We start from the raw sequence: 14,980 nt of genomic DNA, 5'->3' as shown, positions 1-14,980 counted from the left end.
AAAAAGCAAGTAATCACATTTGTACAAAGCTCAGATTACTTTCAGTCTGATCTTTTCCATTGAAGCGGACGACTTTCTATAAGTGGATTTTATCTGGAAAGACTTTTCACTAGGTATTGGAGTGTGACTGTCAGCATTTGTGCTTATTACATCCCAAAGGTGTTTAGTTGGGAGGTTGATGTCAGGGCCACTGGAGGTCCTCCACATCAAAAATGTAAAACTATATTTGATCCATTTTGCTTTGTTTATAGGGGTAGACCCCTGCTACGAAAGGAAAGGGCCTTCCCATTTGTTGCCTCAAAGTTGGAATCTTTTTAATTGATTGATTTTACTTCTAGAAATGGGTGTGACTAAAACTCATGAACTGCATAATTAGGAGGGGTGTGTACGTACTTTTGGCCGTATACTGTATTTACAGTGTTTCTGTTTATTTATGGACAAGACTTATGACTACAGGTTTTGCTTACAGACACTGTCCTCCAGAGTCATGGATCAGCATGAAGTGATGCAAATCAAAGTAGAAAATGAGGAATTCAGTCCACTGGAGGAACTTATAGACGTTAAGAAAGAGGAAAACGAAGAAGAATTTGATGAAGAAAATGGTTTGTTCTTTATTCTGGTTTCTATTTTTTACAATAAGATAAATTCGTGTATTGCTGTTACACTCACAGTGAAACTGCAGCATACTAATATTTTCAAAATGTTTTTATACTGAGTGGTGCAGCACCACGGCCCTCTGGATGTGGGTTTAAATCTCCGGTGTCCCTCCATGTCCATCAGAGTAGAATATAGTTTTTAATTGTTTTTTTTCCATGTTGTTTTATACAAAATCAGCTTTAACATGTCACTTTGTGCCACAAATAGTCAGTATGGTTAAAAATGTTTTTAGACATGTCCAATTCCCATCACACTGCTTTGCCAACCTCTACCTAATGTAAGGCATTGGTCAAAGAGACACTGGCCATGAGGACTGCAGACTAGCAGACAGCCAATGCATGGGAAGCCAATAAGTTTTTTAGCTGCCTGTGGCCAAGGAACAGGCCAAGTATTCTTTTTACCACTCATGCAAAAGCCTTGATGTGACAGCAGGTGGCGCTGTTGCACAGGCAATGAGGCGATTTCCCACCTGGCCTACCTGTCTCATTAGGAATTGTTTTCTTTTTTAAATATACCACTGTGCCACCCGTGCTACAATGGCAACAAACAATAAAACACCTAAATAATCAGAAATGTGTTCATATGTTTTATTCTGTTAGTTAAAATGTTTTTATTGTTTATTATTCTGTGTTTTTTAGAAATTGTCAAAGTAATAAAAGAACCAGGTGAGGACTTTGGACAAGAGAGTCATAAATATGATGGAAAACAACAGGCAAAAGACGCAAACCGTCACCAGTGTCTCTTCTGTGGACACTTTTTCTTGAATGCGTCTGATTTAAAAAATCATGAGAAAATCCACACGGGAGAAAAACTCTATCAGTGCAGCCAGTGTGGGAAGAAATTTACACAAGCAGGAACATTAAAAACACACCACAAAAATCACAGTGAACAAAAATCTTATCAGTGCTTTTGTTGTGGGAAAAGCTTTCGGTATTCAAAAAGTCTGAAGATCCATCAGATGGTTCATACAGGAGAAAAACTGTATCAGTGTTCTCAGTGTGGCAGGAGCTTTAGACACCCGACAACCTTAAAGAAACACAGAAGAATTCATACTGGAGAGAAACCGTATGAGTGTTCTGAGTGTGGAAAGAGGTTCACACAAGCCGTCAACTTAAAAACCCACCAGAGGATTCACACTGGAGAAAGACCTTATCAGTGTTCGTCCTGCGGCATGAGCTTTATCCACTCAGTAGCGTTATCGACCCACCTTACGATTCATACAGGAGAAAAACCTTATCAGTGCTCCCACTGTGGGAAAACCTTCACGCAAGTAGGAACGCTCAACGTTCACCAGAGAATCCATACAGGAGAAAAACCCTACCCTTGTTCCTACTGTGGGAAGAGTTTCAACCGAGCAGGAAATCTGAAAATCCACCAGAGAATCCATACTGGAGAAAGACCTTACCAGTGTTCCCAGTGTGGGAAGAACTTTATCCATGCTTCCTACCTGAAGGAACATCACAGAATGCACACTGGAGAAAAGCCCTACCAGTGCTCCCACTGTGGGAAGAGTTTTACTCATGCTGGATATTTCAAAGAGCACAAGAGGACGCACACCGGAGAAAAGCCCTTCAGCTGCTCGCAGTGTGGGAAGAGATTCTCACGGAGAAGTGAGTTCCAGAAACATCAGGTCATTCACAGTGAGGAGAAACCGTATCGTTGCTCACAGTGCGGCAAGAGCTACAAACAAGCCGTCAGTTTAACAACACATGAGAGGGTTCACACCGGAGAGAAACCTTATCATTGCACCCAGTGTGGAAAAAACTTCTCACGACTCAGCTTTTTAAAAATACACCAGCGGAATCACACTGGAGAAAAACCTTACCACTGCACGCACTGCCAGAAGAGTTTCACACAAGCAGGAACCCTGCAGAAACACCAGAGGACTCATACTGGAGAGAAACCATACTTCTGCTCTCAGTGTGAGAAGAGTTTCAGCCAGTTAGGAAACCTGAAGAAACACCAGAGGATTCATACGGGAGAGAAACCTTATCACTGCCAACAGTGTGGAAAACGTTTTTCACAAGCGCACTCGTTACATTTCCACCAGAAGGTTCATGTGAACACTGAGATGTGTTCTTAAAGATGAGCTGAAATGAAAACAAACCTTCACGTTTTGAGCAAGTTTGTGCACTCTTACTTTCACTTCATCATCCAATACAATGTTTGTCCTTTCATTTCTACACTCATGAGCCGAAACATTATGACCCCATCCCAAAAAAATATGCACACCAGTGGCTATTTCATAAAAGTTGTGCATGCAAGGCTGATGGATCTATTAAACGATGTGCTAATGCATCAAGCATGTATCACTCACATTACTCCATAAATTCATTTCAATTACTGCTGCATCTTGATCAGGGTAACACAGGGTCCTGAACCACTCTGAAACTCAGAAAACGGGGTGAAATGCAGAAATACATCCTGGAAGAAACGCTGGTCAATCACATGGCATCACACCCACCCTTCAGTAAGTCACTAACATGCCAAATGTGATACAGACAATGACAGATGAGGATCGAATCTGCATCCCCAAGACCCTGGAGCTCTGAGTCTTCAGTATTAAGGTGTAATATTCAGGTTTTACAGTGTAGTTGGGTATAAATGTTTCACTGTAAATTTGTCCAAATATAAAATGAAAGCCAGTTTATGAGGTGGCCCATTCAAACTGACATAACTGGCTTGTTTGATTAATTTTCTTAAGGTGAAATGGGACTTTTATTCTTAAAAATAACAAAATGAACAATAATAATGTAAATGTAATGAAAAGTGGGTGGCGCTGTCGCCTCACAGCAAGAAGGGCCTACATACAGACATGATTGGCTATGTCTGAGGCATGAGAGGTGAGGCTCTGAGATGGATTAGTGTCCTGTCCAGAGTGTGTTACTGCATTGCTTCCAGTGATTCTGGGGAAACCTTACCCACAACGACCCTGACCAGGATGAAGCAGTGGAAGATGAAATGAAACTCTCATGCCTGACCTCAGCCCCACCCCATAGCTTTGGAATGAACCGGAACATCAACTGAGGCTTTCTTGACCACAAATGCTCTTTTGAAAAGGCATAAATTCCTACAAGTATGTTCCTGCTCACTGCGACCCCAGTCAGGATGAAGCAGTTAGTATAAAATTAAAGAAATGGATCCTGTGTGTGTGCATACACCAACATAATCCTGAGCCCTGTACATTTTTAAAATGGAAGGCAATGTGGCATCAGAGCCGTGTATGTGTGCATGTGTTTTTGTTTCTATGTGTGTGTATACACTTGAGTGTGTACACCAACATAATCCTGAGCCCTGTACATTTTTAAAATGGGGGGCAATATGGCATCAGAGCCATGCATGTGTGCATGTGGTTTTGTTTCTATGTGTGTGTGTGTTTGTATGTGTGTATATATGTGTGTGTGTGCCAACATAAACCTGAGCCCTGTACATTTTTAGAAAGGGAGGCAATATGGGATCAGAGCCATGCATGTGTGTGTGTGTATACATGTGAGTGTGTGTACCAACATAAACCTGAGCCCTGTACATTTTTAGAAAGGGAGGCAATATGGGATCAGAGCCATGCATGCCATGCCGTGTGTGTGTGTATACATGTGAGTGTGTGTACCAACATAAACCTGAGCCCTGTACATTTTTAGAATGGAAGGCAGTAACTTATTAGTGCCATGCATGTGTTTTTGTTGTATGTGTGTGTGTATAAACGTGTGTGTGTGTACCAACATAAACCTGAGCCCTGTACATTTTTAGAATGAAAGGTAATACATGCTTGCAGATACAGAAGTATACATACACACACATTATTATGTGGTCAGGTACCTTACTGAACAACTTAGGGATGAGTTACATTTACACTTTCAGCATTTAGCAGACGCTTTTATCCAAAGCGACTTACAGTACTGTGACAGTACACTGTCTAAGCAATTGAGGGTTAAGGGCCTTGCTCAAGGGCCCAACAGTGACAACCTGGCAGTGGTGGGGCTTGAACCAGCGACCTTTGGATTACTAGTCCAGTACCCTAACCGCTAGGCCACAACTGTCCTAGGAGCTGGAATGTAACCTTACAAATCCTCTTTTTACTACAGACACATATAGACTCAGCAGAGTGAGCCTGTTATAGCCTCAGAGAACTATCTTAATTCCAATGCTTTTGAAATAGGATGTAATATAATGTAGACCTGAGCGGGGTAAGTTCACCTTAACAATAACTGACCTACTTATTCAGGCTCGCTTGCAAAGTCAGATAAACTTTAACACACTTCATTCCTGAGGTTTGATCATTAGCCAGTGAGGTGAACGACAGAGACTCGGCAGATAAACTGGAAAAAGCGCTTTTTTTATGATAACCTGAATTCATTAAACCATGTAGCCTGGGTGGAAATCTGGTGGTGACAGTAAATCCAACACCGACAAATAAAAACAAGGTAGTGACATGCTAATATAGCACATTTATTATTTAGTCAATGAAAATATATACAGGGGGAAAATACCAATTGGTAGAAAAATATCAAATACTCTCAAATATTTATTAAACATCTTAAATAAAATACTTCTTAATTCATATTGGACAGAGCAAATGTCAAATCTTTAGCTGTTACAAAATACTGCCTGATAAAGACTTGATGATTGTGGTAAAATTTGAGACGTGGCTTTTAGGCTACATTGTGCAACTCCACATCGCGGTGAGGTCAGGCCTCCACGGTTGCAACATTTCAAGCCCAGCGTCCGCTGCAGGCGAAGTTTCGGCTCATGGAGTAGCTCTGCGGGGAGTTCTGCTGCTTTCCCCACGCTCCAAAAGGAACCACAATGATGGTACTGTTATCATCAGAGCCGTACTGCAGAGCCTGGAAACACACACACACACACACACACACACACGTGTGTAAACTAGGTTCATCTTGACTGGTTATGTGAATGTAGATGAAACCTTCAACTTTGCACATTTAGACTGAAGTTACATCCATGAATCTAAACAGATATGTGACTAATTAAAGGAAAACATGAATAAATGAGTGGAGATACTGTGAGGATGTCTGCACAAATTTATTCTGACATGCCACAAGGCATAATGATGATTATAATGAATAATAAATCATTTGCTATGGCCATTAGTCAGCAGATCTGAACCTACTTATACGCACATGTGAAATTGACTCTTTTGAGAGACTGGTTATCCAACCATTCTAGTATAGTTCCAGAGACCTCTAAAACAAATGGCTTTTTTTAGTACTGGAACATCAAAAAGCTAGACGGTACAGTCCATTTGTAGACGTGGGGATAGTAACCGTCATACCACACCAGACCACAAGAGACTAATCGGTGCCAACATTAGCAACTCTTCGCCTTCTAACGTGATGGCTATGATGTATTTTTCCCAATTTTCCTCCCATTCTAGTTGTATCCAATTACCCAATTGCGTTACGTTTCCTCTCTACTGATGCTGATCTCCACTCCTGATTGAGTGAGACTGACACGCTCCCCCGACTGCATCTTTTCACCTCCACAAGGTGAGTTCATATGCGGATCAGCTTTGTGTATGGAGAGCCACACCCTGATCAACGCCTTATTCCTTCGACTCTTGTGCAGGCGCCATCAATCAGCCAACTGAGGTCGTAATTGCATCAGTTATGAGGTCCCGCACCCCCCTAAAACCGGGTAAATAGTTTATTATATATACAGCATCTATAAAGCACAGCCAGAGCTGAGGATCAAACCCACATGCATGCAACTCTTCCACCGTGCCACCGTTCTGCCTCAGGTTGAAACAGGGTAGCATAAATCGTCAGAATCGGCCTGTACAATAATACTGCTTCAGGTCTGATGATATGTACCTGCTCGGCGATGACGTGAGCCGCCTCTGTAGGATCATGGCACTGGTTAATGACGTCACAGACCTCCTGGTTGCTCATGATGAAGTTAACGCCATCCGTGGTCAGAGCCAAAAATGCATCGTGGGTGTGTTGAAGCTAGGAAATCAAAAACAGCAAGTCGTCATGGTTAAAGCTTAAGATATGAGCTCAAGAATGGTAAGATCAGCTTATGATTGCCATCTAGCTGTTGTTCGCAATAAAGAATATTAAAATACACATTTGTTGACTTAGTGAACTTAGGTTCATACTGTCTGCAAGATTTATTAAGTAATAAAACTCATTTTATTGCTCTGGAGCAGTACTAGACTAAATATCTGATGATTTATGAGAATCCGATGACATTTACGTCACACTCACTATAACTCGAGAGGTTTCGGGTTCCGCGATGACGCCGCTCTGTTTAAGGTCAAAGTCCCCGATGCTTCGCGTCATCGCCAGGCGGCTGTTCACGTTGGCCTGACCCAGACTGTTCCACGTTACGAAACCGCCACTCTCTCGTATCCTGAAATAAAGCAAACACTCGTATGAGTGACGTATCACATAGTGAACACCACGGAACACAGAGGGCACGGGAACGCGGCACTCGTACCATACAGTGTACAGAGCAAGAACACGGTACACACTGCTGGTACAGACACAGAATCAGTATAAAAAAGACATGTTTTTATTTTAGCAGGTTATTTTTTCGCTGTATGGACAAAAGTATTGGGATTTTTGCTAAATCTGTAGCAGTTGCATGAGACGCAGAGCCAAACTATGTTAGGAACAGGGCAGGCGGGTCTGATTTCTGCTCATATTAATAGCAGCCTGACTGGGTTGCACACAAGCACCAGCCAGCGAATGCAAATTCTCCAAGGGTCAGAAAGAAAAGTCTAGTAATGCATGTATGTGTATGAGGGTCAAACTCTGTACCTCTGTTTTTCGTCCTTTCTCTCTGGCGTGTGGTCGTCGGTGAGAGTAAGTGCTTCACCGCTCCTGCACAGGATAGCACGACTGTCTCCGACGCTAGCGACGACCAGCTCCACACCATCTCTCAGCAATGCCACCGTCGCTGTGGTCCCCACCGTCATCAGGGACGCTGGAATGCATCAAACTTTTATTAATGATGCACATAATGGCTAAAAGTATGTAGACACCTGCAGTAATTGCAGCTGCTTCCCAATACTTTGCAGCCTCATCAGCCTTTAGTGTTTTGGGAACATGTTCCACAAGATTGCGGAGTGTTTCTGTGGGAATTTGTGCCTTGTGAGGATGAGAAGGCCTGGTTTGCAACTAATAATCCAGTTTATTCCAAAAGATGGACTTGAGGTCAAGACTCTGGAGGATGGTGAAGTTCCTACATATGGATCTCGCTTTGCATCATGAATTCTGTTTTAGATAGAATAATTGGGTCATATTGAGGTCTACATGACTATATGAGACAAATTAAGGGTTGATTAAGGGCCCTGATTAGACAGTGGAACCAAAGGGGACACTGTCCAGGACAACCAAAACTATCCATTGCAGTGCTTTATCCTTTCACTTAGACCACAATTCCAAATGGCACCCTTTAGGTCCATTCTTAGATCCAATGCATCGGATCCAAATCAAGTCCAGTCCCAAGGATCCTACTCAAGTCCTAAACACTAATTATTGGGGGGAATCTGGATTCTTTGGGCCATTTTTGGACTTTTGCTACCGATTTGTGGAGCAGTATTTTGGGTACATTCTTAGTCCCAAAGCGATTTAGTTGTTTGGTCATTTTTGGTATACTGGTTTTAGGCTGAACTACTTTTGATGGGATAGCTTTTGTAATAATGTCTAGAGAGAAGACATCTGGGTGTGGTCTTTTATTTTAAGATGTACTGTTAAAAGCTGCTTTATATTTGTAGATGTTTTTGTGTAATCATACCATTGCCGAACACTTGCAGATGAGAGGCCAGAGCAGCATCCACCTGTAGGAAGGCTTTTATTAGGACCTGCTCTAGATCTTCTTCGTCTTTCAGACCCTTTCTATAACACACATAGAATAAATAAGTGCATGATGCCTAAAACATAATGCATATTATGCTTTAATTTGAGGGTCAGAGATCAAATAAAATGTTGATCTGAAGGCAGTTTCTCATAGTTCACATGTTGAATGTTTCATATCTGATCACCATAAAGACCCGAGTTATTTTAATAAGGACCAACTCACTATGGACAGAAGACTGAGTTAAAGCATCCCCAAAACAACAAGGGGCGAATAAGTACCCACAGACAGTGGGCTGAGCAGGGACAAACCCAAACCACTGACGGGTTGTTGGGCACCCAAGAATCATTGATGCTATGACGTCTGGTACGGACCAACAGAAGCTTTTGGCTGAAACTGCAGATCATTTTAATCCTGGTGATGCATCTAGCCAGTCATGTACCCATGCTAACTCTAAAAGCGCCTACAATGGGCAAGCAGGCATCAGTCTGATGAATTCCGTTTTCTCCAAGATTATGCGGACGTCCGTTTACTAGATCCACACTCCAACGTACATAAGTTGATGGAGCTGCTGGAAATGTCCTGCTACTAGATACCACTGGTCCATGTCTCGGTGGGTCAGAACTGTTTTAAAAACATACAGGTGAGTGGTCCTAGTTTATGAAGCTTTAGTAAGTAATAGGAACAACCCCATTTCCAGAAGAGTCTGTGATTTATCCGATCTGCTTTCACTGATCACTTTATTTTGTAAATATAAACAACAAATTAAAAAAGTTGGGACAGAGGCACGTTTACTCCAGTGTTCCAACACCTTTCCAATTAATGACACTTTTGAATGGTTTGGGATGTGAGGACACTAATTGTTACAGTTCTGCAAGTTCTTGAGATGGTTTCTCACACACATTCAGTAGTGGTTTCCAGCCCTGTCCTGCACAAACTGAGATTAAGTTTGGTCACGACCCATTTTTGCTTTGCTTGACTGAGCCTTGAATTCCCTCACAAGTTACCAATTCATTCCATTACTGTGGAAAGTTTCAAACCAGTGTAACTTGAATATTACACTTTAACTCATATTTTACCCGTCCCAACTTTTTTTTTTTTATGTTGCAGGCATCAAATAGTGAAATTTGTTTGTATTTACAAAACACAATGAAGTTGATCAGTGAGTCGCTGATCAGTTGAATAAAGATTCAATAGAATTAACAAATCACAGATTCTTGTTTTGTCCCAACTTTCTCAAGATTTACCCCAAGTTGGTCGTTTTGGATTGTTCGACACACCTGATGTAGCGCTCCATGTTGGCGAAACAGAAATCCGCAGCCTGCGCCCCGCCGTGCCCATCAAACAGAGCGAAGTAGAGCGTGCTGGGTGTGAGCTCGGCCACTCTGAGCCGGTCCTCGTTGTAATGGCGACGGCCGATCTGGGAGGCGGACCCGACGTGGGCCAGGCCGACCTGTGGTATGGGCTTGCCGTAGCGGATGCTGGGCGGCAACAGGATGGGCACCTCGATCCGGTTGTCCCAGATACCGAAGGAGTCCCACGTGGTCGGCCGTCCGCTTCCATCAGCATCCAAGCGGGAGGCGGCGTACCAGCGACACCCGGGGTCCACCGACTTGGGTGCACACACACACCGGCTCGTACGCACGCTGGCGCTTCGGCTGACTGAGGGAAGCGAGCGTCGGAGGAGCAGGGAGAAAGACATGGCAGAGAGAGACATCTCCAAAGAGGAAGAGGCTAAAGAAGAGTAAAAGAGAAAGCACAGTGATAAGTCTGGGTTTTTTTTTCAGATAACACTCCTGGCAACCAAAGTCGAAATCTACAGCTGTGTAAAAATCACAATGTTATTTATTCAAGGTGACAAAGTTATACACCACCCATTAAATTCCTGTGAAAAGTACACCCCACTTTCTGTACCTTGATATTAGTCTTTTACATTAATGTGAAGCCATTTTTACACATTTTTTAATGCAAAATTGCTTATTGTAAGTAAGAGCTTCTGTTTCAAAAGCTTCTGTATTGAATTTAAGTCTTTGTAGAAGGTAAAAGAAAAGAAAAAGCTGCAGCACCCAGAGAAAAATCACACTGATACAGTGGTAGGGTTGATAATAATAATAATAAAAAACACATATTGTTGGTGTTGTTCTATTATGGAGTTGTCCAGCACCTCTTGTAGACAAAGTCTCCCTAATGAAATGACTAAGTAGTAGGTAGTGCACATCAGCAGGTTCTATTCTTGCTTTATCACAATGTATGTAAAGACCTTGCAATGGATTGTAGCCCTGTCCAAGGGGTGTTCCCACATTGTAATTCCTGGGTGGCGCCTGATCCACTGCTACCCTGATCAGAACTAAGCATTAAATGAAAATATATGAATAATGCACCAATATTTACTTTTGATACACTGCTACCTAACCTCCACATGTTTACATTCAGGTACTTGGCAGATGACTGATCCAGGATGCAATCCAAACATCTGAGGATTCAGGGCCTCAATCAAGGGCCCAGCAGTGGTAGATTGGCCTTAATATACACATCTACACATGTACAGTATAATGAAATTTAGTTTCTTCGCATATCCAAGCTGGTTTGAAGGCCAGGGTCAGATGGCAGGGTCAGACATGATACCACACAGCTGGAACAGAGAGGGTTAAGGCTCTTGCTCAAGGATCTAAAAGTAGCTGTTTGACAAAGCTGGGATTTGAAACCTTAACCTTCTGATTGACTGTCAACTCTTGAGCCACCAGTATCTCAATCTTGCAAAATATGCACAGGTCTCAAGCACTACCAAATGCATTCTGTTAGTACAAAGTGTTATACAATCACATAACTTAAATGTAATTACAGAGCATAATTTTGTTACAGTTTACCCAGCATACACTGACGGTTGACACTGAACTTTCAGAAGAAATGAGACTTTAGTTGCTTATTTCTGTAATAAACGTTTAAAAATAAATGACAGAAGCTTTTCACCCACCTGCTGAAGTGCTGCGGTGTCTGGAAGATTTTAAATTCTATTTATATTTGAATTCTCTGCGTTTTGCAGCACAGTCTCTGCTCTCTCACCGAGCCGGCGTGTGTGCGCGACCGTTAGTCCGCGCGCGCCCTGCAAAGCAAGCTGCTCATTAACATATTCAACACCTCTCGACCAATCAGCAAGCAAAGCGCCCCCCTCATTTACATATTCATCACCCAACAACCAATCACAAGAGGGAAAAGCTCGATCCCGCTTTAGATCCACTGAAAACTTTATTTACATGCTTCATAAACAACTAACCAACCAGCATAACATGAATAACATGTAATTAAATAGCACAAATCTAATTCAATAGCATAACATCTAATAAAATAGCAGATAAACCAAATAACCAATCATAAAGCAGAGGTGTGCATCTCTTGTCCAATCATGTCAAGGTTAGATAGGACAACAACGATTTTGCATCACGATTCCAGCAACGTGTCTCTATAAATAAAATAAGAGTACTATTACTGACTCATAAATCAAAACAGACCAGCATCCTGCAACGTGAGTCCAAAGGATCTGGGTTTAATCCTCACTTTCAGTCAGTGTTTATGAGTTTGGTATGTTCTCCCATTTCCACATTTGAGTGACGCCCTGCAATGGAATGCTGTATTGATTTACTGTCCAGGGTTTATCCCTGCATTGTGCACAGTGTTTTCAGGTCGTGATGGACCCACCTTGACCCTCGGTCATTTCTAGAGGCAGTTTAAAGCAGCCAATACACCTAAGTGCATGTATATGAGGGAGCTTTTGTCAGATACTAACCAGTTGTAAACCTCACTAGTTTATTGAGTACACCTACCTAATAACAACTCAGTGATCATAATGTATGTGGACAAATTGAAGGAAAAACTAAATATCCACTATAAGCCACAAGAAGAGCTTATTTCAAACTGTACTGAAGGGATAGAACTCATTTACATTTATCCAAAGCGACTTACAGTTGTGACAGTATACAATCTAAGCAATTGAGGGTTAAGGGCCTTGCTCAAGGGCCCAACAGTGGCAACCTGGCAGTGGTGGGGCTTGAACCCCAACCTTCTTATTACTGGTCCAGTACCTTAACCACTAGGCTACAACTGAAACTCCATTCCTCTAACAGAGTGTTTTGCAGCACAAGGGTGGATGGATGGAGGGACGGATGATGAAAAACATTCATGGTCAGGTGTCCAAATACTTCTGGCCATATAGTGTAGATGATGTGACTTGGAAGTGCGGACCACGGTTTGACATTTAACGCAAACCGTGAGCTCTAATATTAGCATGGCCCAGTTACCAGTGGCTATTTTTAAGACTTTGATATAACATAGGGCTTTTATTGTAGGCCCTATTGGATCAACTAAAGGTTTTTTGTTAGTCCAGCAGGAGCTACACCGGACTCCCTTTGTTTAATGAATAGACATTGGTTTTCAAAAAACCTAAAGCTTTGTAGTCATCTGAAGAAGTAAAGTACCTGATTAAACACATTTAAGCAGGTAAACTGTATCTCCTGCATGGTTGAAAGGAAAAGCTGCAGCTGTACCAGTACTCTGCAGATAAGATTGAACCCCTGATGTATATGATCATAAAGGAAATACATTAGTACTTTCTCTTTGGAGCCAGAGGTGCAGGGTGATTGCAGATATGAGTAGCACAGAACGCCTCTAGATGACCGTCAAACCACATTGTTATACCACCATGTCACCATTAGACACCACTAGACTCTTGCGGAACACCTTCAGATTCTAATATAAACTATTAAACGCAGTTAATACTCTTGTTGAAATGTTAAGGTGATTTTACACTTTTGGTTCATCAGTTGAAGTTCAATGTCAAACACCAACACGACCAATGTTGTATCTCCAATTCACCTCACTTACACCTCTTTGTACTATGGAAGGAAACTCACACAGACACGGGGAGAACATGCAAGCTCCACACAGAAAGGACCCAAATAGCTCCACCTGGAAATCGAACCTAGGACCTTCTTGCCATGACCGATCCAAGCCATAACGTTTCATTGTCTGGTATACCGCCACTTTATCCTATTTAAGGTTGTGGTGGGTACAATTCACAGACTGAAAGGTAAGAAAACACCCAGTAAATTACAGGGCAAACACAGACACACACACACACACACACACACACACACACACACACACAGAGCAATTATTGTTGCTCCAACTAACTGATTAATCCAAGCCATTACAAACCATGAAAAACCATTCAGTTAACCTGACTGCATGTCTTAGGACTGTGGGAGGAAACCAAGGACCCAGGCCACTCCAACTGGGAATCAAACCCAGAACTTTATAGCTCTGAGGTGACAGTGCTACTGTGCTACCCACCGAACCATCATGCCACAGGAAAGTGTAATTAACCTGTACTTTGTGCCATAGAAACCATTATGGAAACCCTTAAAAACCATTAGAATGTAATAATGTGTACTGATTTACTTTTTTCTATCCACACTGGACTGGTGTGCCTGCAGGTTCTTATCCCATTCAATCCAAAGCTTAACCTAAAAAATAAAACAGCCAGTTGTAGCTTAGTGGTTAAGGTCCTGGGCTAGTAATCAAAAGATTGCTGGTTCAAGCCCCATCACTGCCAGCTTGCCACTGTTGGGCCCTTGAGCAGGCCTTCAACCTTCAACTGCTTAGACGGTATACTGTCAAAGTACTGTAAGCTGCTTTGGACAAAAGCGTCTGCTAAATGCTGAAAATGTAAAAGAACATTTTGAGGACCAAGCCAAACATGTTGAACTAGGAGCTACAGTTACTGTAACCAACTCTTTTTCAGTTGCCGTCTAGATTGTGAGACTCAGAGGAATGAAAGAGCATCACTGGTTTAGAATCTCTTGATGCATGCTCGGTAATCCAGGTACACAAATCCACAAAGTTGAATCGGTTCATCTGGACACAAGTTTGTTGTAGAGATACGTTTCCTCCAGCTCAGACTGAAGAAGTCACTTGGATGAGGGCGAAACATATCTCTACAACAAACTTGTGTCCAGATGAACTGATTCAACTTTGTGGATCACAGGTTTAAATCTTACCACTTCTGGTTAACCTTGCAGTGATGCTGTAGTTATACTGTAGATCACCTGGCAACCCGTTATTACTGTCATCAGCACCTGAGTGTGAGTACACACTTACATCCCTTACAAACATCACATGATGTCTATTGTTTTATCTTACATAAAGAATTTTCTATGTCACAGTTTTGGAATATAAAATATATACAAAATATTTATATGCAAAAAAGTTTGTGGACACACTTAGAGTTTTCTTAATGTTCTGTTATCGTGTTTTTCAGGGACTCTGGTATCCTTATACCTCCCAGAAACGTACAGAAGGTGGAATAGCTGCTCTAAATTGCCCCTAGATGTGAGTGAGTAATTAGCATCATATTCTAATTCATTAATTCTAAGCATGAAGAACCCAGCTTCTGAGATGCAGTAAAAACTGTTAACATCATTTAGATGGTTCTTCAAGTACAGTGGGTTCT

General features: G+C 42.0%; 2 protein-coding genes across 2 annotated transcripts; one reads left to right on the top strand and one right to left on the bottom strand.

Moving 5' to 3' along the window:
* The first annotated feature begins 487 nt into the window (after positions 1-487).
* Positions 488-2,740, top strand: LOC134333935 (zinc finger protein OZF-like). Its single transcript, XM_063016102.1, has 2 exons — positions 488-602; positions 1,296-2,740. Exons 1-2 carry the CDS (start codon positions 488-490, stop codon positions 2,738-2,740), a joined length of 1,560 nt encoding a protein of 519 aa, XP_062872172.1.
* Positions 2,741-5,090: 2,350 nt separating this feature from the next.
* Positions 5,091-11,567, bottom strand: ppm1ka (protein phosphatase, Mg2+/Mn2+ dependent 1Ka). Its single transcript, XM_063015788.1, has 7 exons — positions 11,450-11,567; positions 9,756-10,209; positions 8,416-8,516; positions 7,437-7,602; positions 6,882-7,026; positions 6,486-6,620; positions 5,091-5,498 (listed from the first exon to the last, which is right to left on the bottom strand). Exons 2-7 carry the CDS (start codon positions 10,190-10,192, stop codon positions 5,367-5,369), a joined length of 1,116 nt encoding a protein of 371 aa, XP_062871858.1. The 5' UTR covers positions 10,193-10,209; positions 11,450-11,567; the 3' UTR covers positions 5,091-5,366.
* Between the last annotated feature and the right edge of the window lie 3,413 nt (positions 11,568-14,980).

Source organism: Trichomycterus rosablanca, chromosome 19 (genome assembly GCF_030014385.1).
Source record: "Trichomycterus rosablanca isolate fTriRos1 chromosome 19, fTriRos1.hap1, whole genome shotgun sequence".
Taxonomy (NCBI): domain Eukaryota; kingdom Metazoa; phylum Chordata; class Actinopteri; order Siluriformes; family Trichomycteridae; genus Trichomycterus; species Trichomycterus rosablanca.
The sequence above is the reverse complement of the archived record's forward strand: the minus strand, read 5'-3'. Positions and strand labels throughout refer to the sequence as shown.